Source organism: Centruroides vittatus, unplaced genomic scaffold, assembly GCF_030686945.1.
Source record: "Centruroides vittatus isolate TY-2023 unplaced genomic scaffold, ASM3068694v2 contig_216, whole genome shotgun sequence".
Lineage (NCBI taxonomy): Eukaryota > Metazoa > Arthropoda > Arachnida > Scorpiones > Buthidae > Centruroides > Centruroides vittatus.
In genome coordinates, this window is record NW_027121347.1 from 244,193 (window position 1) to 271,441 (window position 27,249).

General features: G+C 34.6%; 1 protein-coding gene across 2 annotated transcripts; it reads right to left on the reverse strand.

Moving 5' to 3' along the window:
* Positions 1-467: 467 nt before the first annotated feature.
* Positions 468-26,927, reverse strand: LOC136970776 (deoxynucleoside triphosphate triphosphohydrolase SAMHD1-like). 2 transcript variants are annotated; one of them, XM_067265231.1, is made up of 14 exons: positions 26,654-26,927; positions 22,236-22,284; positions 17,323-17,366; positions 16,306-16,466; positions 15,133-15,331; positions 14,917-15,055; positions 14,808-14,833; positions 12,259-12,423; positions 10,679-10,770; positions 10,560-10,610; positions 10,259-10,490; positions 9,584-9,703; positions 8,521-8,625; positions 468-743 (listed from the first exon to the last, which is right to left on the reverse strand). In XM_067265231.1, the coding sequence occupies exons 2-14, from the start codon at positions 22,255-22,257 to the stop codon at positions 498-500; spliced, it is 1,602 nt and encodes a 533-aa protein (XP_067121332.1). In that variant the 5' UTR covers positions 22,258-22,284; positions 26,654-26,927; the 3' UTR covers positions 468-497. The 2 variants fall into 2 exon arrangements, with proteins under 2 accessions (XP_067121332.1, XP_067121333.1); XM_067265232.1 differs by lacking the exon at positions 26,654-26,927 and adding an exon at positions 24,726-24,746.
* Between the last annotated feature and the right edge of the window lie 322 nt (positions 26,928-27,249).

Below are 27,249 nucleotides of genomic sequence, written 5' to 3' on the forward strand. Positions count from 1 at the left end.
AATTCAGATATTCTACGAGATCAAATCTACATTATGACCGACAAGTTGGACTAAGCATTGGAAAAGTTTGTAAGCATTCAGAAGATCACATATCTCACATGCTCACATCCACAGATGTGAACGGCTTCGTCTGCTACTGCGGGATTTTCCCGAGTGAAACCGGGCACCTCGTAGTAAATAATTTTCTAAAGCATATTTCCTTTCTTCCGAGAAGCAAGATGTGGTCAAACAATACACAGCCCAATTAGAATGAACTCAAAAAATCAGTCCTGGAAGAATATAACTTTTATTTCAATAATCATCTCCTGTGCTTCATTTACAAATAAATACTTTTTGCTTTAAAAACCATTCATAAATATATAAATTAACAAAATAATACTTTAGAAATTTTACCAAATCAATCATCTGGCTCAATATTTTTATATAAAATATAAGAATTATATATTACTCTGAATAAATATTTAAGATTCAAATAAGACTATAAAAATAACACTTGGTTATATCTCTGTAATTTCAATGTTTTGTTCTCTATACTTTTCACATATTCTCTTTAAGTTTTCATATGTGTTTGCATCTTCCCGATTGCAAAGAATGCTCAACTGAATGTCTTCGAATATCTTGGGAATAATCCAGTCCACTTCCTCTCTCTTCCATACAAATGCTTTGTCCATGTTTTCTTTAGAGTAGAAATTGACAAAATCAACAGGATTTTTGCTTCCTTTTCCCCAATTAATGGAAACTGTCTAAAAATAATATAAGCATAAATTATAATCTTTGTAGAATTTCTACAATTCTATCCATTATAATGCAATACTACTACATGTATCAAGAGGAGAAATTATTCCTACAATAAGAAAAGTAAGTTTATCTCCCCGAATAAAAATGTAAGAGCCCTTTCTGAGAAAAATGCACAAATATCTGTAGATGTACCGAGATCCTTTCCATGGATATTCTCCACTTGGTCATCAAATCTAAATCCAATGGACTAATATGCATGAGGCTGGAAGAATAATGGGGTATATCTCAATTGACACTGACACAAACAAACAATGAAAGTATTTACTCCAGCAGCTAGTATTTAATGAAAATTACTGACATTTTTGGTAACATTGAACCAGTGAAGAACATGTTCATCCTTATTGCAATTATGTATGTAAACAGTGTTTGTTTGTGTCAATGTTCATTTGTCAATTGTTGCAGCTTATTTGTACATTAAAGGAATTCCAAGAGAATATACTCCTGTGATCATTTTATTGTCTGGAAAAGAAATGCTACCGCAGTTACAAAAGAGAATAGAGAAATGCTTTGAAAAACTACTCAAAACTAATAGTGCATTCAAAAATGCATTTAAGCAAAGGGTGGTTATGTTGAGACCTCCTCTGAAGACAACACTCTGTGTTGTTCTGGTTCATTATTGGGTTCAATAAATGTAAGTGGCTTTGGATGCATATTGATTGGATTCATAGCTACTACACTTGACACGTCATATCGTGAGATAGATACAACACAATGAATGTACACTTATGGTAATTTATTAACATTAACAATCTTCACATAGACTTTTCCATATACTTCCTACTTACATTCACCTGAAGTATTTACCTTTTTTCCTAATACACTTTTTATATCAACTACTTGAGTTAGAGCTAAAACTAAGGCTGACATCCCATACAAAATGGTACAAGTCAGGTGTCGATACGTATGTTATGTCAACATAGTCATAACAACTGATAGTAGTAGTACAGTAGAGCATCGATTATCCAATCCCCGATCGACCGACCGCGTTCTAGTCGGCAAATTCAAATGTCCGCTAGTGATTTGGCACTACAATATTTGGTTATGTCTTGGCTACTTTAATATTATTTTTGTTAAATTTTTGCATATTTTAGCCGGCAGCACTGGCTCTACCATGAAAGGGAGGCTAGTATTTAAACCACGCCTAATACACTATACTAATAATGTATTTTTTTATACTTTTTGGTTATCCGATCGACCCCAGTCCCCAATTAAGTCAAATAAGTGATGCTCTACTGTATGTTTTTGAACTCTAGACTTTAAAAATAAATAACAAAATTATATTATAACTGATGAAGACAGATAAAACTGTAATAAATTTAATTAATCCTTTCTGGGTAACCTGTATCTGTGTACATATTCCTCAGAAAAAAAAAAGGAAACTGTGGGAACATAAGGAGAAAAAAGAACCAAACAGTTTGGCAATGTAAAAGAATGGACAAATTTCTCTCTATCTGCTTATGCAAGTAAGATAAAAAACAGAAGTTTGTGGCATGAGACAATGCTCAACTTTCTCTCATCTATGTGTGATGTTTCCGAATCATTCTACTTATTTTATTTACTTGTGTTCAGTATTTACAACATAACCAAATCTTATTCATAGCCAAAACTATTTTTTATAATACAGTAAGTCCCCGCTTAATGCGGGGGATGCGTTTCTAGACAACAAAGTGCTAAGCGAAACAGCGTTAAACGAGGTCATTTTAACATTGAGTAAATAGGGATAGGTGAACACACGACCAAAAATAAACAGATTTTTTTAATATTAATTTGCATAATAATATATGTTAAATAACACATTAATATACGCACACAAAAATGTAAAGTTCATTTTTTGTGATGAAGGTCCGGACTTTTCCGAAATTCTTGTTTTTTTGCAATAAAGTCGTGAAGTTTCATACGTCGTTTTTTTCTTTCCTTAATCAAATGTCGGTAGCGGAACATTGCATCCAAAACGCCTCATCTTGCTTTTGCACTCCTTTCAAAATGTGGATCGTTCGCTACAATTCGATCAATGATTTTGGTTATTGTTACCAAACTTTTACTAAGGAAATCTGTTGAGAAATTTTTTGGGTCTTCGTTTTCAGAATCTCTATTTTCCAGTTCTGCCAGTTCTCGAAGGTCACCGCTGGTAAGGCTCTCACCAGAAACCTGCGGTAACTTCTCAATATCCTGCTCGTATACATTTCATAGTCATGCTGTATCGATTAGGTTGACAATTTCGTCAACCTAACGAAACAGCAATAGGCTCTTCTCGTTGAGAATTCTTGGATACCTTCAGCCGTAACTTCTTCCATGCTCTGTTCATGCATTTATCAGTTAATTCTTGCCAAGCAAAGTCGATATTTCCTATGGCATCCATGATGTTATATTTTTTCCAAAATTTTCATCCCTCTTTCCTTCTATTTAATATAAATTTGCCTTACGATATAGGTAATTTTGTTCAATGTGAACATCATAAACATTACTTATCTCCAAGTGCTTACAAATTCATGCAAACAGTGTTCACTCTCCCTATTGTTAGGAGTTTAAAAACTTTCTGCAATAACTGGATGTCCAACCAGGTATAAACATAACTATTTTGAATATTCTAACAATTCGAGCAATAAGATCACTTGTCAACAAAAGGTTAGTGTCCATCATGATCGATGAAACTGCACTGAAGGAGCACATTTCTTATAATGCAATTGGAGACTACTATAAAGATTACCTTGACAACAAGGAGCAAATGAAGCACTTGCTATAATGATAACGTCAGCGGCATAGCGTAGTGGGGGCGGCAGGGGCGGCCCGCCCCGGGCAGCACTTTTAGGGGGCGGAAAAATTTCACAATAAATAATAATAATACAATACACCTGTACAATACATAATAAGGATGACTGTTCTTGCCGAAAAGTTCTTTAGAATTACTGTATATTTTAGTGTTTTAAATTGAGATACCTAAATAAGGGGGTGGCGAAATTTTCCTCTGCCCGGGCGGCTGACACCCATGCTACACCACTGGATAACGTGCTTCCATTCTAGCCTAAAGCAACTAGTTAAGTATTACTTGATACATAATGCCATGCCAGCAAAATAGCCAAAGTAGTAATATGTGCATTCTGAGATACCAAGAACACCAGGTTCATTCCCAAGATGATAGTGTGAGACTATAGACCCAATAATAGAAGCATAAGATCAAAATTGGGAATCTGTGAAGACAGACCTTATTTTGTCATAGATGATGAAAAAGTCTGTACGATCATTGACACTCCTCATTTTCTGAAGTCCTGTGGAATACTTTAAGAAGTATGATCTTGAACAACGTGGGAATACATTCGAATTCAAGCACATATAAAGATTCTATGCCTCAAACAGCTGCAAACCTACAAAAGTGCATCTAATTTTTCCACCATTCACACTAATGCAGGTACGTTATGTAACGAAATTAACGAGTCACTCTGTCAGTGATGGCCTGTTGCAGAAAGTAGTTTCCAGCAGCAAAACCCACCATGCCTGTAGGGATGGCTGGAAAACATAAGTGCAATAAACTTACTGTAGAGAGAATTAAAGGAAAATTATGAATTTAAATTTCTCCTCGTGAGACAGCTTCCTCGGGATTGCATAGAGAACTTGTTCTCTAATGTTCATCTTACAGGTGCAACAATTATAATCCTGAAGCAAGTAAATTTCAGCCATGAAAAAAATCATGAAGAACCACTTGTTGCATCCATCGCATCATTCTTTACTGCAAGAAGTCTATAAAGGCAGGAATCACTGCCTTGTGGGAACGGCTTTTGGAAGAGTGGCAAGTCGAGTGGGATTGCATTCATAATGACCTAACCCACACTTATTTTTCTGAAGTTAAGTGTATACTGTTAACAAATTTCAATGGGTCAGATCAAATCGTTATAACAACCAGTTTGATACTAACTATAGTTGTTTCTTTAAATACCTCCATTGATTCAGACTCTATGCAAACAACTCCTATACTACTGCAGCATTCCTGATAGAAGCAAACATTATCTTTTGACTTGCCTATCAATGAAAAAGAAAGGCTGAAACTCAAGCTACTTTTACAAGAAAATGGTTTCTCCTGGCCTTTCCAGAGAAATATTCTCTAAAGTAAATGTGACATTTATTACCAATTCCAACATCTCATTGACAGTTACAATATAAGAACTGTACTTCATAAATTCTGATGTACAGTGAGGTCACAACACTGCAATGTTATGGGTACTTAACTGTATATTGTATATAACTGTTATCTATTTATCAATTGCACATATAAGTCTTGAGACGGTTTGTTCTGATCGCTCTTTTTCAAGATTTTCAAGGAATTATATTTTGTATTCATGTATTTATTAGCCCGGTTGTGCCCTGCGGCATGTACATGAAACAAAAGATTGATTTAGTTTGTATTAAAAGACCAAATTATGTCAATTGTACAAATGTTCGTCTCACACATTCTCGTTTTTATCCTATATGGCAGCAAGAAAAGGAGATTTGATGTGTAAAAACACTCAACAATACTTATGAAGAGGCATAAAAAATAGTTACTCCACCCAAACCAAAAATTCAATTGTCATATTCCTCTGTATTAAAAGCCACAAAAACTTGTGTGGTAAGAACAGATATTTCAGTCTCTTATTAATCGCTGATAACATGGTCTAAGCCAAGAACAGAATGGGATACAATTAGAACATCACAGTTTACAGCGAAATCAAGTACAACTATCAAGATTGTAGATTTAAAACAGCTAACAACACCCCACTAAACAAACAAAAAAACTATAAGCCATGCCAGTCTAAAGTATCAAAATCAGAAACTCAGTCTACAAGTGACTTTTCTGGTATTTCTGATGAGAAGATACGCACGGAGGTCACGTAAGCATCACCACCTCGGCAATAGATGCATTTTTCACCTATAAAATTAAATACCATTACCAAAATCGATGCCTCAAATACATAATGGACTTGCAGTTTCTGTAACAATTGCTAGCATCTTTGAACCTGAAAAGCATCTAAGAAACCCTTTAATTACTAGCCACATCACTGACTAATAGCCTGGATAAGCTCATAAAGCAAATGGTGAATAGATAGGTAATTGGCTTTTCTCTAGACAATATATCAAATATCTATACTTGAAAGTGGACTCCAAAGATCAAAAGCACTATGGATAACCTGTATGGCCAGTAATGTGAGATTCAAAAAGAGCTACACTACTGGTCTAATAAAAATGGCTTTAGTTTTAATGCCGAGAAGACCTCGCGCATCCATTTTGTCACAGTTCTGAATTACCTACAGATTATCACTCTCTATTATTATATAAAATTGAAATTCCAGTCTAAATCACCTGTACGAACTTCACTATTTGAGTCAAATTTGGAGAGGTTACATAGAGCTCGTCCATTCTACTTTGCTGCATTTCTCTTGCGAATGAAGAAGCTGATCAACACAACTGACTGGAAACACATAACATACGAGCCTCAAATTTATACTGTCCCATCCTAGTCACCACTTTCCATCTGAGTTGACCTTATTTTACAGTGATATACTGAAGATTCTACGCCAGACTGCATTTATAAGCAGTGCTGAGCAAAAATCCGTCAGGACCCAGGTCGTGTCAATATAAGAGAAAATTAATTAGTAAGCATTGCTGCTTGGTCAGCTCCCTGTAGTGCAATAAAGAAATGCATTGAAGGAAATTACTTGAGACCATAGTTAACAAAAGATTGGTGGATAGAACAAAACATACCTATTTATCTTATAAATGGCGAGATGTAGAGCTTCTGCTATGTTTGGCGTTTGGAGAAACCCTCTCGAGTGTCGGCAAGCATTCTTGAATTGCACTGGCCCCGATATCACTTTTCCACGATAGAGATGTCTCATCAGTGACAGCACAAAGATTATCGGGGAAAAAATCCAGGTGGGAATCCAAAAAATGCATTTTGACAGACATATTACATCCCCTATATTTGTAAAATTGTAAGAGCCCATTCAGAATTTCGCAGTAATTTGGAGCTTTGTGGTTCTTGTGTAGCAACATCTTTGAATGACTTCCATGCTGACTTTTCAACAGCGCTTAACAAGCTTTCAAATTTTTCATCTTTAATTAAAGTTTTTATTTGCGGACCCACAAAAACTCCAGCTACGGGATAGTAGTCTCGAAAATCTTCTCGCCGATTACGCAAGAAAAACACCTTAGTTCTAAAAAAATTATTTAGCTCACCTTGAGTTAATAAATGAGGTTCACGAGTAGAGGCGCTAGCTTCAAAATCAGAATCTTCTTTCTCCTCGTTCTCAACTTCTGCAACTGCTTCATGTTTCAAATCTTTACCAGTAAAATGTTCTGGCGGAGCTGGTACTTACAGTGAGGGCTTGGCCTCATAAATTTGGGTACTTTACTGTGTGTTTGGATTTACTAATTATTCCTTTTATAGCTGTCAAACAAAAATAATAGTCTGTAACATGATCTCGTGGTTCACGCCAGACTATGCTACTGCAAAGCTTAAATGTCAAGGACAGCCTTTTGCTCACTCTCTCAGATGTTTTACACGAGTTTAACATATAATATGTGTGCCCAATTTTTGTCCTGATTGTCCACTTTACAATCAAAATATAGTTCATAACATTTTTTAACGAGCGGAGTCAACCGTCATCGTTGAGGTAAAAATGTCAATTCTCCACACACATAACAGAACATATGAATAACAAGACAAACAGAATTCATCTTCACTCAATGCAAATACCACAAATTCTGTACAGTGGTGGCATGAGTCATGTTACATGAATCATGTCTGACTAATGAATCATGATTCATTAGTCTGCTATCTGGGTAACGAGTTGGTAAAACAAACTTGTTAAACAGATCCCACCTCTGTCCCTTCTCCCCTGCAAAGAGGTGCAGGAAAGTTTCCGTAGACCACGAAACATGATGGATCCAAAATTAAAGTCTACGATTAGGGAAATTCGGAGGGTAATAAAAAAATTCAATCCCATATTTGAAATCAACACAAAAAGTTCTATTAGATACAATTTCTCTGTTCTGTGTGCCAAAAATAATGTTGGCAGTGTATCCTAAGCATTAAATGCACATAGAATGTTATGAGTTCGCTGGTGCATGGCACAGCATGGCTCAAGTGGCCTCGCACTAATAGAACACAATATACCAAGCAACAAACCACATATGCAGTGGCGTAGCAAACATAACTGGCGCCCAAGGCATAACTGGCACCCGACACTTTATTGGCGCCCCTCTCCCCCTCCAGAAACACATATAGTTTGTCTTGGAGACCACTTGGGCGCCCACCCCTCTGCGAGTGGCGCCCAGTGCATGATACCCCCCCTTGCACCCCCTCCCTACGCTACTACACATATGCTGAATTATCATCATCGCACACTTGCCACACGTGATGATTTAAATGGAAGGTTAAATCAATAACTATTCCAAAAGATAGGAGAGATTTCAAATAAACACTACAGCTAACAATTGATGGTTAATAAGAAAAGCTAGAAAATGAAAGTATAGTAGTGAGATTAGTGTATACTTCATTAAGGACCCTACCAGAACCCAGTTATACCAGAAAAATTGTCTGTAATTAACATATTTGCTGCCAGTTGACATAGTCGTGCAACTCTCATATGATGAAAAATTGCATAAACTGGCAGAAAACACGTTAATAATTGAGTTAAAATAAAAGTATATTAACCAAAAAACCAATCTGTAATTATAAAATTTCATTACCTGAACGATAAAATCATCTTCAGATATGTTTTGTCTCCGAAACTCATTTCCCTCTTTAGAACGGGATTCTCTTACGTGTCCATTAAGCTCTTCTTTAACTCCATTCTAAAATATTTTGGTAGGATCATTAACTTATTTCTTTATAGATTTTCTTCAATATAATTTCTTAGATTCTTATTTTAAACATTAAAAATTAAAATACTCTTTATATTCTTCTAGATATTATTTGTAACATACACAGAAGAGAGTAACTCAAACATCATGGTGTGATTCATACTTATTTAAAGAAAATAAATTACTGTACATTGTTGTGCTGGTGATTCATATTCTTCAAATAAATATGAATCACTAGTATAACAATATACAGTAAAATCTTTTACTGAATATTCAGGCCAGATATATATGAAATATGACAGGTGCCGACAGGAGTTTTGATGGAAATTCTGAAAGTGTAAGGAAAAGCACAGATGGAAACAGGAATTTTGTCCATAGAGTGGATAGAAAAAAGTTCAGAGTACTCCACGATAAGTGATATCGTCTTTGTTTGTCTACCAGACCACATGTGCCGACACTATTCTACGCTGCTTTGTCACTGTCTCTCCTTTCTTTTCCTTTTACTACCAGCATTATATCTATTGAGTGTATTGTGTTTATATATATAACAAACAGTCTCTACAGGCGGAGTCGACCTCTTTATTGAGGCATCTCGTCCACCCCTGTGTTTATATATTTGTTGTTTCGTAGAATAACTTGGCTATAGAGCTAGAATTTGACCAGTGACAACACTGTCTACCGATTGTAACATCCGCATTTTATATAATAAACTGCTTTGAACCCGATGGCTTGCCCCTAGGAATAAACTACTGGTAACTGTATTGTTGAGCTTTATACCTACGTTTTTTGCATTTATCGTAATTTTGTTCTCTTCGTTCTAAATCCCGACTGTGCCTCGTGGTGTCTCGGAAACAAATACGGGTTATTTGTGTCGATTCATCCGGCATATACTCTATCCCAATAATGGACAAAAGATTTAATATTTAATCTAATTAAAAAGGTTAATTACCTGAATAATGAAATTTCCATTACACGTAGTATTAGAACCTCTTTGACTCGGTTTGCCCATTTCACACGTCTTTTCGGGACAGCGTTTTATGTATTGAATAAGTTCTCTTTTGACTTTGTCCTGAAATTAAAGAAAGCTTATATTACAATTTTAACCTCTTTGTTTTTAATTTAAATATATTTAAAACTTTTTATACATGCTATATTCTATTGTTCGACAATTGCCTTCGTTAAACATATTGATTCTCGTTAGATTTTGGCAATTTAAAGTTTACGTCCAAGCTCTTTGTTACTTAACTGTCGGTTAAGGAGTAAGAAGCTTGAATATAATTTGATCAGATACGATATAGAATTATCGAGTGCCACCGATCGATCCTTCTCGGTGTCTCGATTAGGTTTGGAGTGACTTATCCAAAATCTGCATTAAAAGGAGAGTTGGTGATGGAAACGGTACCTAGGAGACGTCTATAAATTACATAATGCAAATACAGATCGGCGGATATGCAGGTAATTGTTACAATCCATTACGAGGGAGTGGGGGTCGTTTACAAAAATGATACAGATTTAGATTGACTGGTGTAGTTTGTCAAATATGTAGGGATTAAGCTACAAATAGTTGTAACGATATCTTTTAGTTGTAACAATATCAATCGTAAGTACCAAAAATGATAATTACTTTCTCGGTTTTGTCTGTAATTTTCCATCTTGCCACTGTTTGATACAATTTAGAATCCTGGAAACGTGTCTCGATCATCTTTATGGCCTCTTCGATCTCCTCATTGCCCGAATATTTAAGGGCAGAGTAAACGTTGTTGTCAATCAGCATACAATATTTTGTCATTATATCGTTGGTAATTTCATTGCTTTCAGTCACGGCCTTAGTCCAATCGTAGAATTGAAAAACTTCCCTGCACGAAAAAAAATTCCATTAAAACTTCTAATCATTCTTGACGTTAGACTATTAAAAATTCACTGACCCATTAGGCGCACGCACGATGCCGTCGGCTTTAATTAAAGCATTGCAGAAACTAAAATTAAAAATAATTAATATGATAAAATTCGTATTAAGACATATATTCCGAGCGTTATAACTTACACCGAATCTATTCTTTTTGCCATGCGATGCTGATAAGCGGCATGATGTAGTTCGCTCCTAGTACGAAACATCCCATAAACGGAGCTTTTCACCTTTACAAGAGTAAAGAAACTTAGAATTAAAATAATATTAACTGAAGAAAATTTAAAACCGCTGGAGGGAATTGAATTGATGGAATAAGACAATGCAACACTTGAGAGATTTCTACAGGAAATTGGCCCATATTCAGGTGTTAGATGTAAAGAAAACCCAGAAAATTTCACACGAGCAGCCTATTGACGAGACAGTAGCTGAGTTATCTACTCCGCCATTTGCGAGCAGCCCGATAGACGGTAAGGAACAGAGCCTGATAAATTTATCAAATGCAAATTTCCGAGAATCTAATCTGGATTTGAACTCGAGTTCCACTTATCGTCAATGAAAACACTTGGATTAGTGAGAAATAAAACTCAACAGATTGGAGTGGAAAGAATTGCGTGCATAGACACACCATTCTTTCCAAGTAAGAAAGTAAGATCTGTTAATTCAATACAACTCTATATAAAAAATTCCCGAAAATTCAACTCTCGAAACCTCGGAATAACAGGCAAGAACTACATCTGCTTTGAAGTATACCAGTAGCCGAGTGGATAAAACCTGATAGTCGGTTGTCAGCCTCGTCAATTGGCTGTCCGCAAAGAGTTTTCGGGGTTTTCTTCACAAATGAAATAGCTAAATCGGAGCCGATTCCCTATTGAAAGTTCCCCTGGGATGTATCTTCCCTTTGGAAAGGTCACTGCATGTTGGATTGCCTTATGTATTCAGTCCAATTTGATCCTTATCTGCATTGACCATGTGGTCAGAGCTTAATGAAAACAACTTATTAAAAGTTCCCGAGGTTCCAACCTAATGATAAATTAAAATAATATTCTTTAGAGTGGTAAGAAGTTGCTGTGTCATTTAAATCATGTTCGTTTATATAAATCTGATAATAAATTGTGTTTGTGATTAATCCTCTTTCCTTCTTTCTTTAAATTAACATAATCAAAACAAGTATTCTTTTTATACACTGTATTTCTGTACTCTTAGATGAACTTTTTCGCTCATTTTTACTTGTCTGAAACGGAAAAAGAACTTAATATCGACAGCATCGCACATTTGAGCAAGAAACAACAATTGGATATCATCACATCAGACTCCATGATGCATTGTGCATAATAATAATGTTTTTCTCTATATTCCTCAATGCAATATCAGTTCAAACAAACTCTACTGGTAACGTGTGCTTAATCTGAGTGCCTTTTTAACATTTAGTACCACTTCAAGTTAACATTACAATGTGGTATTGAACGTGTCAAAGAACACCAGAAATAGAATTGAATACATAGCGTGTTCTGTGGTATCTTCTACATTACTTAATAAAATTTAATAAACTGATTATTTAAAGGGAAAGAATAGGAAATATATATTCATGTCTGCGACAGAGCTTCTCATTGTTCGTTAGTCTAATTTGCCATAACGCATTTTTACTTCCCATGCTTTTTGACACAGAGGACTTTAATATACCCCCTAAATCAGTTATGATATTTAAGTCCTGTTACCTTATCACGAAAACAAATTATATTCTTTCCATTCACTTCAATTACTCTGGCAAACTGCATGAGACGTTTATATTCAAATCCGCACTTAATGCCAAGATAATGACAATCTCTGAGATAATAATCCCATTTGTCGACATCCAGTCCAGAATCTTCATTGTTTACTATCTGAAAAATATAAAATAATGGCTGTAATTTTAAAAAACTGTAGACCTATAATTCCCACTCTCATCCGTCCATCCGTCTTCCTTAATCTGGAGAACGGGGTAAGACGAATGAAAGACGAGACCAGATACGGAAACTGCAGGGACAGGATGCCCCAATTAACTATATATGAACTTCCAATTTGCACCGGAAGTCACGTTACTTCAATTCGACCGTTTTCTCCCGAAAGAAGTTAGATAAATGATTGGCATGACTCTATTGCTAACAGGAAAGTATGATGTGCAGGGGCACGACACTACTAATTTAAAGCAAAGAGCGTATATTTGAAATTAAATAAATTAAAAATATGTTTAAAAATTGCAGCCCGGCTTCATGATAATGCCAGAATAAAAAATTGGAAAGCAAGGCAGTCATCATAATCCATCTACAGTTTCTTGTTTATTCTATCCCATCTTTTCTTCCTATCTAACGTCGGCACTTTGTTTTTAACTGTCCAAGCCTGGAGCTAGCTTGTCAACCAAGTTGAATTCAATTATTATGGCAATTCATATACAGTTAATCAGTGCCTCAACCCCTTAGTTTTTCATATCTGGTCTCAATTTATCTGTTTAACACCATTCTGAATTAGGGCCTAAAGTGTCGTTGCAGCCTAGTGTGTCATGCACCCTGATTGAAAATCACTGCATTAATCTAATTATTTAACCAAAATACTGGCCGTAGATCTGATTGCTGTGATTACTTTTGTAATACCTTTTCTGTTGTACCTGATGGCAACAGGAGGCTTTGTACACACAAACATTAAGGAGGATGCGTATGTGCGGCCCGGCAAGGAAAAGCAGTGTCACAAACACATCTTTGCCGCACGGCAGCACAACCGCACAAGTGGCAATCCGCTTACATTTCCGCACATGTGTTCAGTATTCAAGATGGCAAACAATACCGACACTGGCGCTATCCACGTGTTTACGAATTTTGTTTTGTACCGCTTGCTTTATTTCGCTAGAAGATTCAGATTAGAGATATTTTCTTGGATCGAGAAAGAACTGGTGTACAAAATACGCCCATTCCTCGATAAAGAATACTATTTCGAGTAAGATTCGGTTGTTTTGTTCTTTGAATTAAAGTATATATGATTATTTGTGTAGAATTTGTGTTAAATTTATTATCCTTTCCTCTTTATTCTGATGTTAGTTATCTCGGTTAACCTGGTGTCAAACTTTCCACCATTAAAACACCACGTGGTTGTATTTTCTCACGTGACTACCAGACGAACTGTTATTGGTTGATAGAAACACGTCTTGGCTGCAGTCATTGCAAAAGATAGAATTCGACCAACTTTTGTTGCACAAAATCAACTTCTGTGGCGAGAAAAAGTGATGTCTTTCTGTCGCTTTTCCTTGCCGCGCCGCACGTGTGCATCCTCCTTTAAACTGTATGTAAGCATATAAAAAACAAGCATCCAATGAATTTGTGTGGTATGACTTAGAAGTGCTCTGGTCGAGAGAACATAGTGGCCAAAAGACCTTGCATTTGCCACATTAACTAAGCAGTGGATTTGGTATATTTTTAGAGGTCCCATCTGGTAGAATTAGGAAAAGATTAAGAAACAGATATTGGTTAAACAGAAAAAAATGCCTGTTATGAATTGGAAGAAGATATCATATACAAAGTGCATAGCATAGTTCTTACACACTGATATGTAAGTAATGACCAACATACAACAACAAATGCAGCATAAAGACATCGGAATATGAGAAATACACATGTTCAAAATAAACACATGATAACTCAATGAGAATGCAAGAATCAATACGCGACAGATACACATTTTACTGTCTTTACTCAACATTCATGTCGGCATTTCATGCTTTCCATTCATACTAAATCAGTCGTATATTACAACTTTATAACTGATCTTTTTTCATATCATGCACAAGACAGGAGTCCAAATTTAAAAGGTAGGTGATATTGTAAATGCTCTTGTCTTGTAGCACATAATCACATATAAGCTTATATTTCATCTTCATAACTGCAGATATTTGCATTTGTCAGTTAAATGGGTGTGTAAGGACTTTACTATGCACCTTGTATATCTTATTCAGAGAAGAAAATAGCGAGGTTGAAGCCAAACTTTTAAATGCGAAAGCACGTACGTCGGACGTTGAGCGCCGCTTTCCCGTAAGCCTAGAAGTTTGACAACGGCATTTGGAAAGTCAGTGGAATCATGACCGACATTCCAAACACCATTGTCAAACTTCTAGGCTTACAGGTAAGCGATGCCGAACATCCGACATAGACGTTTTCGCGTTTAAAACTTCGGCCTCAACCATGCTAATATATCTTAAAAATGAATATTTTAAAAATACAGAGACTAAATTAAAATTTACCTGATATAAAAATGCTCGCTTGTCATCTCTCTATAAAATTAAAAAGTGTTCTTTGTAAGAAATTATAACAAATGATTATTAAGAACTATCTATATATATATATATATACATATATTTACCATGTTTCCTTTTATAAGATCTCTGATAAAACATATTCCATCTTGATCAATTCCAAATTTTTTAAATTCAGCAGCCAAATTGTACTTTGCTACAATATAATCAAAGATTCTAATCGACGAATCTTCGTGCTAAAAAACACAAAATCGACATTTTTGCTATCAATGATGCAAAACTTTTTAATTATTCCAAATACTGTCATATTTACTTTCCACTTTTGAGTTCCATTCTCTCTTTTTTCTTCAGATTTCTCCATGAAAATCTCCCACGAGTGAGAAAATGGACCGTGACCAAGGTCGTGACACAACCCGGCTATCTGTACACAACGTATTTCGGCATCTGTAATGTCTAGATCGGGCTGATTGTTTCGTAGTTCGAGAAGAAATTGTTTCGAGAGATAAGCCACCCTACAATTTATAACGTTCAATTTAATTGAAAACAAAAACTGGAAAATGGTATAAGAAGAAACTACTTTTACGATTGCATGTGAATCTTGCTTCTGTCATGTATTAGCTAAATATATGTGGATGAGAATACAGGTAGTGGGCTATTCAATTGCATAGTCACTTGCACCCTTAATTCACTTTGTTCTACAAACAAATCCTATCTTAGCTGTTATAAAATATCTCTCTTTGCATGCCCTATCAGAAATCACTATGTCGACGAGCACATGGCGCAGGTTAACAAGTTAGTCAAGGCACCAATGTGTATCCTGGGGAAAGTTACAACCGGAGTGGTTCCCCGTTGCCTTCTCTGGTGTGCGATGTTATGCAAGGAAAAATGCCTTCCGGGAGGTCTTGTAAGGGAAACTGGCCCCTATTCGGGTGTTACAAACGTGGAGAAAACCTAGAAAACTCCACACGTCCAGCCTGTCCAAGCACAGTGCAAACCCGCGACCGAACTCCCAGTGTTTAGCAACAGAACCGCTAGGCCACTGGTCAGCGTTATAAAATATAGTGGCACATTAAATTACAAAGCCGTAAAGCATCCCAAAATTAGTAAAAAACATTTCCTTGTCCAGTTAAAAAACTTATAAAAAGAAGTGGTTGGACACCATTAAAAAAATGGATGGAAACTTTCTGCATAACTTTGCACGCTTGAGGCCATGCAGAGAAGCCTCACACTTCCTCAAACCACTTCCCTTTGAATATTTTAACTATATCAAAATCATTCTATACTAATTTTGATATGTTCTATGACTTTGTAATTTAAACTGTTCCACTATTTTTCATATAAACAAAGACAGGATTTGGCCCCGAGAATGGCAGTTGGGAATACATAACAGAAGCAAGATATAGCCAGGTGAAACATTTGCATATACCTGCATATCTTTGTAATGAAAATCTACATTTCTAAATATAACTTGTCTACGTCCTCTTACCCTAAAGAGTGTTCAAATCGATTATTATTGGCTCCGGGATAAACGGTATAAACAAATCCGAGTTGTTTAAGAAATCGGAGTCTCTGGAACTCTATCGTGTCTATGATCTTCAGACATAGGGAATCGAAACTTATCTGACCATGTACAGGATCGCAAAATACCTAGAAATGAAAAATAATTAATTTATTTTTAGTAAAAATTTCTCTTTGATATATTCAGTTTTATATTAAGAATAAGAACTTTTCAATTTTGTTTACAAACACCCCATAAACAACCGAGAGAAAACAATCTTGATCTCTCTATCTCTTGCCTTACAGGTGCCAAAACGAGATGATAACAGGACAGGTATGAAGAGCCTTTTGTCATACCTACCATAAATTTGGCCAGGCTCACAACGAAACAATGACAAAGGGGCAGAGCAGACATATTCAAACCGAAATTGTGCAAGAATCTAATCTGGAGCCGTATTCTGGTCGCCGTCTCTGGTCTCTTGTCTCTCACAAGCCGGTCGCCGATTGGCTAGTCATTTGGATTAGCCGATCAGTGACCGGCTTGTGAGAGATGAGAGACCAGAGACAATGACCAGAATACGGCCCCTGGACTTGAACCTGGATCTCTGAGAGCAGCAGGCTAGTGCCTCCTTGATTTCCATGTAGCCATAAAAAACTAATCGGTGTTCGAGTCCGGTCAGATCCACGGAAACCTTCGTGATATTCAGACCCAGTCGTATCAGTTTTCCTTTGCCGCTAGTCTCCATTGTGTGTCTGGCTAAAGCCAATATAGATTTGAAAAAATCCTATATAGTGGCATAGCCAGGTTTTGAAATGAGGAAGGCACAAAGGAAAAAAGGATAGGAAGAGCATTTGCTCCTCCTGCACCCCTAGCTTCATCACTGGTCTTACGTGTAAACAACAATGGTAACGTAGAAAATTACTTACTTTTAGTTACAGTGTCAAATAAAATTGTTGATAGATTATAAAATTAAATTATAAAATGAATAAAAAAGCAAATAAATACCTGTTCTCTCTTATTATTTTCCTCTGAAAAGTGTTTGTTAGTATCTTTAAGGAAGAAAAATAAAAATAAGTATTAAAATATTTAATAAACAAAACAATAATTAATCAATCCTTTCAATATAATTTATAAAAAAAAAAGATTTGTTCGTAAGAAAAAATGTTAGAAAGTTTTAAGTTACACAAGAAATTGGTTAAAATAACTGTACAGTTATTTAAGCTCTCTTATATTTTACAATAATAAAGTTTATTTACTTCAATAGTGTAAACCAAATCAAATTAGAACACGCAAACGTACGTTCACCCCTGCGCCACTAAAGACGTAGCCACTAGCGCTGCAAATGAACAGTAAATTCTAATTATATATCATATACAGTGGCATCTCGGTACTTGAACCGAATTCTTTCCAGAAAGCCGTTTAAGTACCAAATGAATTTTTCCCAGGAGGAGCAATTATTTATTGCAATGTTGTCGCAATGCCGAGCTGCGATTTTTAATCTTATTTTTAACTTATTTCATTTAAAATATATTCTCTTCGCCTCAAATTAGTAGTGGCTTGCCCCTGTACATCATATTCTTCTGTTAACAACAGAGTCGTGCCGCTCGTCCGTCTAACACCTTTCGGAGGAAAAGTTTTGAATTGGAATAACGCAACTTCCGGTTTGTATCGGAAGTGCTTACGTAGTTAATCGGGGCCCCTCCCGTCCCTAAGATTTCCATATCCGGTCTCGTCTTTTGTCTAAATCCGTTCTTGAGATTAAAGAAGGGCAGACGAACACGACAGTGGGAACTTATAGGAACTTGTGGTATCGCCAAGTCTACTCCTTGAAAGTATTTTTTTATTCAGTCGCCCTATAATATAATTTAGATTCTAAAGAATGATTATAAGATGTAGAAAAGTATATTCATTGAGTTGTATCATAAAAATTGATTAAGTTAGCTTATAAAATATTTTAAAAACCTTAAAATCTGAAGCAATTTTTAAAAAAATATAGAATTATTTTAAACAATTTTATTTTTTAGATTTATACTCTCCCAAAAAACTAAAATAAAATAAGAAAATTTTAATAAATTTAAACATATTTTAAACTATGAAAGGATTAATTAAACCAAAATAAAAATAAAATGTGGTGTAGTGTTTCAATAAATAAAGAATTAATTAATTAATAATATAACATACACAAAAATTAATTGGTTCAACAGACCCACTCGTTAATATAAGGCAACAGCAACTTATACAAACATGCAACTGCTATACTAGCTCTCTATATTTGTACGATCTGAGTATTTTGTATAATTACTGTAATCTACGTTAGGGCATAGAGTAGTAGGCACATGTTGTAATGCTATGCATCATGTTTCTTTTTCTTAGTACAAACACGCCTATGTAAGTGCATCGAGTGGTATGTTCGTACAGTAGACCCCCCGTATAACACGGGTTCATATAACACGGATTCGTATAACACGGATTCGTATAACACAGCGAAAAAATTTGCCATCGTGTTCATATAACACGCTAAAAGAGACTCGTATAACACGGTAAAACGTCATCGCCGACTGGTGTCACGACAGGATTGGTCGAATCTGGACCAACAGCGAATATTGTACAAACCGTTGAGTTTAAACGAGCATTGGACCTACTAAAAAAACATTTATTATTCAACGGCCATAAAAATTATCTTTTTATTAATGATGTCTTCAAAGTTAAATTATTTTTCTGCGAAAAATTCATCGATCGGGAAACGCGTCCGCCGTTCGACGAGCAGCTCCGCGACGAAAACAAGCTTAAGCAATAGCGTCGTCGAACGGTGCACACTCGGTAAGTAATCCTACAATTTTTTGTTTATAGCATAGTTTATATGGATTATTCCCAAAAAATTATACGTAATTTCGAAATTTTAAGTCAAATTAGTCTAGAATCGATTAATTTTATGGAAGAAAACCTTTCAAACGGCCATTGCCCCTAAATTGCACACGTGCCGGGCTGTGATTGGTCATGTATTTAAGTGACTCGAACAACGTGGATTCGTATAACACGAAACGTATCTACCGTGTTATAGGGGGTCTACTGTATTGCATTAAATCTGTTTGATGCTTTGTTATCTTTCCTTTCAGTGCAAAACATGCACTTTCATTGTCATCCAGTGTTTTGAAATGTCTTTATCTTTTACATGTTACCTGTCACCTTTTTTTCATTATTGTAAATATTTACTTTTGTTTTGTTTAATTCTCTTTTTATATATACAATCTGTTGTTTATTATACTATGCATGAGTCTGTAATTTTTTTGGTTTTTCAATATGTAACACGATATTACTTGGCTGTGCTTACGCAGTGCCAAGAATGTACATTATTTGTATGTTGTCAATAAAAAAAATACTGAAAAAACTAAGTTAGCTTATCAACACATGCTTATTAAACTACCAGCTCACGACATCACAAGTTCGGACGTAAAAAGTCACCAAACTCTTTGCACTATTTCTCAGAAGTTCTACTTTCATTTGATCATCCTGTAGATGAACTATATGTCATTCTATGGGGTTTAGTCTAACAAGCACATATATTTTTAAACTAATAACATAACCTGTGAGGTGTACCAATTTAGAAAATAGAGTAAATGCAAAACTAAAAACGGATAGAGTACTTGTGTCTTGATCTGGTGATTTACATCTTATAAATGTTGCAGAGGCATAACTAGTAATTAAAGAGGAGAAATTCATCAGACAATATACAAAAAAAAGACACTCCAAACTTAATTAAAAATGACTTTTCAATAAGAAGTTAAATGATATCCTGGCATTTCAAAAGAACGACTGTACCTGCCTACAGTTAGCATCCTACAACAGGATCTGCAATTACCTATTGTATATATGTGTACTGTGTCGATTAAATTCACGTCTACACCTGTACAGTCACAGCACTCCCACTACACCTACACTCGTGGCATCCGTTGAGGGGACGAATGGAACAGTTGCTCTCCCGAGATTAAATTTAAAAAATTCCACAAATTATAATTGTAAAAGTGATTGAGATACATAACCTTACGTCCTCAACCATGTGATACTTTGTCTATCTTTTTTTGTTTTATTTTATTTTAAATTTTACCTGTGAAAAACCCATAAAAATTAAATAAAAATTTATTTGTGTCCAAGCTTTCCTTCTAGAAAATTTTCTGCAGATGCCCATGCCTTCACCACAAATCCCTACCATATATCTAGAACAAAAATTAAGAAAGTATTGCTCTCGGACAACAATAAGACATAATGCAATCACACTTGAAACATAATCTATAATTCCTTGATAAGAATGCTATCTATGCCTCCAAATGACACGATAATAAAAGTTTATACAGTGGAGTTCGCATAAGTCATCATAGGTATAACTCGACACCGTCGGTTAAGTAGTCAGTTATCTGTGGTCCCGGCCGACTTAGGTAGGCATTAACGTTAAAAAACTCCGGTTTACTCGACACTGTTTAACTCGTCACCACTAGATAAATCGACATACTTTTGCTGTCCCACACTCATTTAGACGTCTGATAGACGTCTGAGTTCACACCACACTGTGCAGTGTGAACTCATTTTTTTCAGGAGGGAAGTCGACTTATTAATTAAGGCATTTTTATTAATTAACTATGAATAAGAGGAAGAAGAAAGCTGCATGAAAATTTAGAGATCCTTATTTCCTATGTGCGCTAAGAGAAAATTAACAGTGTGGAGTTTAAAAATGAACAAACCTTTAACCCTCTGACAAAACTGAGTTATATATTTAACAACCACTTACAAACAATCAAAATACAAACCACATCCAATCTTGACTTATAAAATTGTAGGTACAGAAATGTGTGTATCTGGTAGAGCAGCTAATAGCGAGGTTGAGGTCGAAGTTTTAAACGCAAAAACGAGCATGTCGGACATTTCGCACTGCCTTCCTGTAAGCCTAGAAGTTTGACAATGGTATTTGGAAAGTCGGTGGAATCATGCTCGACATTCCAAACACCATTGTCAAACTTCTAGGCTTACAGGAAGGTGCCGAACGTCCGACGTACACATTTTTGCATTTAAAACTTCGGCCTCAACCTCGCTAATATACATCACTCTTTCGGCCTGCGAGTAAAGTTCGGACGAGCTTTGCACTTAATTTGTGTTTAAGCTGTTGTCGCATATGTAACTCTGTTTTCTCAGATGATTTTGACCTTTATACTGTGCAAAGAAATCCTAATACATCCATTCACATGCCCTCTATCTGAATCCTGTTATTTAAATTAACAATATTATGTGCATTTAAACCACTATGTGTTCTTTAAATCTACGCAAATATAGATCTTTTTCTTTATAAATTATTTTAATGTTATTTTTATCAATAACACATCCAAATTGATTACAATGGCTTGTCCATGATGATTGATTATTTTTTAATCTAATTGCAGCTTCGTGTTCTTGGACACAAATTTGGAGCTGTCTTCCCATTTCACCTTTGTAAATGACTGGATCTTTACATGTACAGTACCTTATGACTCGTATACTACTCCATTAAAATCAACACTAAAGTTTGTTAAAAATACAAATATAGAAGATCTAAAAAGCATCTTTGCTTGCCCTTTCTCGCTCCAGGAACTCGTCTAAAGAGATTCGACCTTTCATTTGATGTAGAACCTCAGCAAAGAAGAGATAAGAGTGACCCGAATTTTTAAATGTAATATACTTATTTTTACAGTTATACAGTCGCCGGCAGACATTTCTTGTCTTTTACATAATTTACTAGAATTGCAGTCTCGAATAAGGCCGAACCTCGGCACGTTACAGAAAAGTTTCTGGCAAAAAAAAGAGCAAGCGAAGGTGCCTACGTTTATATATTTTACTAAATGATACCTCTTCGATCAAATTAATGTACCGGTAATAATTAAAATACATCTTACCGTTTCCTTTAGTATCGCGCATCCTTCGCTCCGCTCCGAGTTTACCGTCCTGCAAATTGGAAAAGAAGAAATTATCTTTTTGGCGCAGCTCTATTTATTTAACAAATTATTTTTTATTATGTTTTTACTTCTGATTATGTATGTTTCCTAATTATTAATTATCAGATAACAACATTTGAAAGATAACATTATATGGAAAATTAATTTATCTGTGTGATTTCGCTCGATACTTTCTCGACAAACATCACAAGACAATCGATAAGTTATTTATACATGTAATGATAAAACTTATAAAAGTATTTTAAAACTTTTTTCATTACTCTCTCTGCTCTGTGGGTGCCGAGAGGGTCTTTATTTCATACCTATTATGTATTCAGCCACACAAGGGTCAGCTGAGAGGTGAGAGAAGGGAACCAAAGCCAGACTGCCTCTAAGCAAAGTAGCTCGGGACCTCGTATTATAAGTCTAGCTTCGACCCTCGCTTTTAAATGAATTATCACTCGAAGGAAGGACTCGTTATAGCTTAGGGCCATAACATTTAATTGCTTTTTATACAGAAACATAAACATAAACTTCTATATTTTACATGCTTTCTATTACACAGCTCATTTGAATAATTTTTAATCAATTTTATTTCCACTTTTCAATGTATTATTTGATATTTTTATTGATTAAGAAGCAAAAACGTAATCAAAAGATAATAATTTTTAATCTGTACTCTGTTTGAAAACTGTATAGCAACTGTAATAACATTTCTATATACATTATGTATTAATTTACGGAAAAATAAAAAAATAAAACTTAACGGATTGTGCGAATCGTGTTCCGGCGCCATATTGAAAACGGCTACGAGCGCTTCTTTTTAAACGCCGAACGCATCTTTACGTCACAAACTTCTAACCAATCAAAAAGAAGTTTTTATGTAGTTTCTTTTTTTTTAATGAACCCGTTTTTCGTATAATTTTAGATGCGCTGCTTGACCTATTTATATCAGAAAGTAAATCAAGGTCTGTAGTATGTCAGGTGTTATTATAAAACGGGTAAATTGCTAGTTTCAGTTTTGGTTTCGGTTTATTTATCTTCCACCATCGTTAAAAGTGAAAGTTTCTGCGTTTTTTATCTTTCTACATACGCATAATTTTAATTATATTGAGTAATATACTGTATATCTTTACCTAGTGTAGTTTCTGTATAATTTGTCTATAACTCATATTGTAGATTTAGTTTTTCATTTTATAACTTCATATAATAGTGATTTAGCCTATTTAGTACTTGTAAAATACGCAAAACATGTTACAAGTACTTTTTAAGCGTTTTGTAGACAACTTATGGGCAAAATTTGGTCCATTTAACATAAGACAGGCCAACATTACGTATAGATGTTAATACCAAGTAGCATTATCTATAGGTATCTTATACAGGATACCTGTAGATAAAACGCAGAAACTATCACTTTTAACGATGGTGGAAGATAAATAAACCAAAACCAAAACTGAAACTAGCAATTACACGTTCTAACATTATTATTGAATAGAAACAAAACTGCGTGAATTTGTTATAAATTAGGAAGCAAACAATCTAAGTATTCCTGTGTTCAGGAAGCACAGACCTTTGCAAACAGGGCATTTAAAATGTTTTATTTACGTAGTGCTAAAAATACTCTTTAACTTCTTATTTTTCCACTTGAAAAATATGAATAAATTACAGCAGAAAAAAACACCCTTTACGAAAAAAAAAACAAAAAATTTAACGGATTGTGCGAATCGTGTTCCGGCGCCATATTGAAAACGGCTACGCGTACTTTTTTTTTTAAACGCCGAACGCATCTTTACGTCACAAACTTCTAACCAATCAAAAAAGTCTGTAGAAGACGAAAATTTTTTATGTAGTTTTCTTTTATTTTTTTTAAATGAACCCGTTTTTCGTATAATTTTACATGCGCTGCTTAACCTATTTAAAACAGCAGCTTGGAGGTCAGAATGTAAATTAAGCTCCGTATTATGTCAGGTGTTATAATAAAACGGGTAATTTCAGTTTCGGTTTCGGTTTATTTATCTTCCGCTATCGTTAAAAGTGATAGTTTCTGCGTTTTATCTACAGGTATCCTGTATAAAATACCTGTAGATAATGCTACTTGGTCTTCATATCTGTACGTAATGTTGGCCTGTCTTATGTTAAATGGACCAAATTTGTCTACAAAACGCTTAAAAAGTACTTGTAACATGTTTTGCGTATTTTACAAGTACTTAATAGGCTAAATCACTATTACATAAGTTATAGAATCAAAAACTAAATCTACAATATGAGTTATAGACAAATTATACAGAAACTACACTAGGTAAAGATATACAGTATATTACTCAATATACTGTATATCTTTACCTAGGGTATATACATAGTTACCTCGATATACTGTAATATTTTCATTAAAGAGGTGAAAGTTCAAGGATACAATACAAAACTCCGAAAGAATAAAGAAAAATACCTCACCTTGCAATATAAACGGCTTAAGTGTAAAGTAATGAACAATATCACGATAACAGCACCAATTATAACTTGTGTAGGGAGGAAATAGGATGAGAAAACGGTATTTATAGGACTTGGCTTGTCCTTCCGGGCAATTTGGCGGCAGTTTCTGATTGGTACAAGTGTATTTTTCCCAAAGTTACGCGTTTACTTATCAATATACATTGCATGTATTGAGGTAATAGAAGTTATTAATTCAAAACATTTATTTTAAGACTCCAAAGTAATAAAAATTAAATTATAAAAAAGTTATTTGTAATTGAAACGAAATAACCGTGAAGAAATTCTGGAAATGAGGAATAAAGAAATGAAAAATTTTCAATGAAATTTACGTAAGTTAGGAATATGAAAAGCGAATTTTATTGTTATCAAAAATTCTTTCTAGGGCCTGTTCTGACGCCCTGCTGAAGTAAGGTAATTAATTCAATCAACCAGGCCTCTCCTGATTGTCCGAAGAGACACCGTTTTGAAGCCAATATCTGAATAAAATTAGCGTATAGATCATAATTAAGTAAGCTTGATTTCTGCGTTTTTAGTATCTGTTATTGTTGACAATTCGAATTATCAAAGTACTAAATATAGAGAAATATAATCGATATATAATATCACAATGACTTTTGCGTAAATAAAATACAGGAATATTCATTAAAAGTACGCAAAAGTCAGGCCGCAAACCGAAACCAAAACCGAAACCGAAAAGAATTCAGGTGTAACTAAACTGTTCATTTAAAATAACTTCGGAAATGTAATATATCACGGGGTATGAAAAAACTAGCGGATTTAACCTACATTTTTATCTTCCGCGATATCATTTAACATGAAAAAGATAACCAATTTATATGTAAAGCATAACTGATGTTTAAAAACAAAAAGAAAAGCATTGCATTTTAAAAATAATAAAATCTTTATTTCTACAGTAGAAGATTATTTCGCAGTTTTTTTTTTTTTTTAAAATAAATGCAGAGAAAGCATGGCAAAATCCGCAGCGTCGTCCAAGTTTGACTCTTTACGAGAATTACAGAACTGATCAACAGATAACGCATTTCCACGTAACGCGCTAGTGGAGTCAAGTTAAAACGAAAACTCTGTATGTTTCAATTCTGTTTCTGAGTTTCTGTTTTCAGGTAATGTGGAGTCCAGGCTTAACAACAAAGAGAATCTTTTTTGAAGTCCATTTTGAGTTCGGCTGAACCCAGAATAGGGCAGCCTGCCCGACTTATTCAGGATAAACCACTCCTAGCGAAGATCTTTCGTTCTTCTCCGAATTACAGGAAGTTAATAGAGAGGTTGCGGCCGACGTTTTCAACGCGCAAACGTGTACGTCGGACGTTCGGCGCCGCCTTCCCGTAAACCTAGAAGTTTGATAATGTCGTTTGGAATCATGCTCGACGTTCCAAACAACATTATCAAACTTCTAGGCTTACAGGAAAGCGGCGCTGAACGTCCGACGTACACGTTTACGAGTTTAAAACTTCGGTCTCATCCTCTGTATTCTTTTCAATGACCATCTGGCAAAAATTAGAAACTTAATAGCTAAAATTTTTGCCAAAAACAAATAAAAATAAATTATAATCAGAGTTTAAATAGAGAAAAACTCAGGTTTTCTTCTCTAACTTACTGATACATTTATACTGGCGTTTTTTATTGCCTGTAATCTAGATGGCGCGCCATCCGACTATCAACTGTCATGGCGGCAGTAATAGGTAACGTTCGTCACTTTTTCTCCTAATTTACATAATTATTTAATAGATTTCAGATTATAACGTTAAATTTTCTCATACTTTTAATTCGTTTTTTATAAAGTGATCTTAAATATAATTTACGTATTTATCAAAATTTATATTGATATTCGCTATATTTATTAATTACATTAGGTTAATAAATATACTTACTCAGACAGAATGCCATTCATTTTCTTAGACGATATATAACTAATTATGTGATTACAATGTTCTAGACACGAAAAACCTTCCCATTTTGTAGAATCTCATATATAAATAGGCCTATATCAATTCTGAATGGAAAGCGTTGAAATTTGTTCTTATTTTAGAATATTTTGAATTTCGATTGATAAATAATCAAAAACTAATTCATTCATTACTAAAACTTAATTTCGATATTACGATTTCTCTTTCTTTTGAATAACACTTAGCCACGTGAAAGTTCATCTTACACGCGTAAACAATCGTTAGCGCCACCTGAAGTTTTTTTTTATAATTACAAAAATATATATATATATTTTTTTTTTTTAATAAATAAATCTTAATTAATAGTGTAATATTATATCTAACATTTTTAATTTATTAATTATGGAGTATTAAAATTTTATTTGTTATAACAATTTAAAATATATTCGTAAATCTATAATTTAAGTAATAGCGTAAGGTTCCGGATTCGAATTTTTCGTAGCCACATAATTGTATTCTTACATTACATAAATTCTTTTAATTATCTTATAGTTTAACACTACGAATTAAATATACATCAG

Bases quoted from the DNA above. Each gene is read 5' to 3' on its own strand.
- LOC136970776 (XM_067265231.1), bottom strand. From the start codon at position 22,257: ATGCGCGATACTAAAGGAAACG. The intron at 14,834-14,916 runs GTATATATATAT...TTTTATAGAGAG, and splicing joins AGGAAACATGGTAAATATAT to ATGACAAGCGAGCATTTTTA. The intron at 10,491-10,559 runs GTCAGTGAATTT...TTTTTCGTGCAG, and splicing joins ATCGTGCGTGCGCCTAATGG to GGAAGTTTTTCAATTCTACG.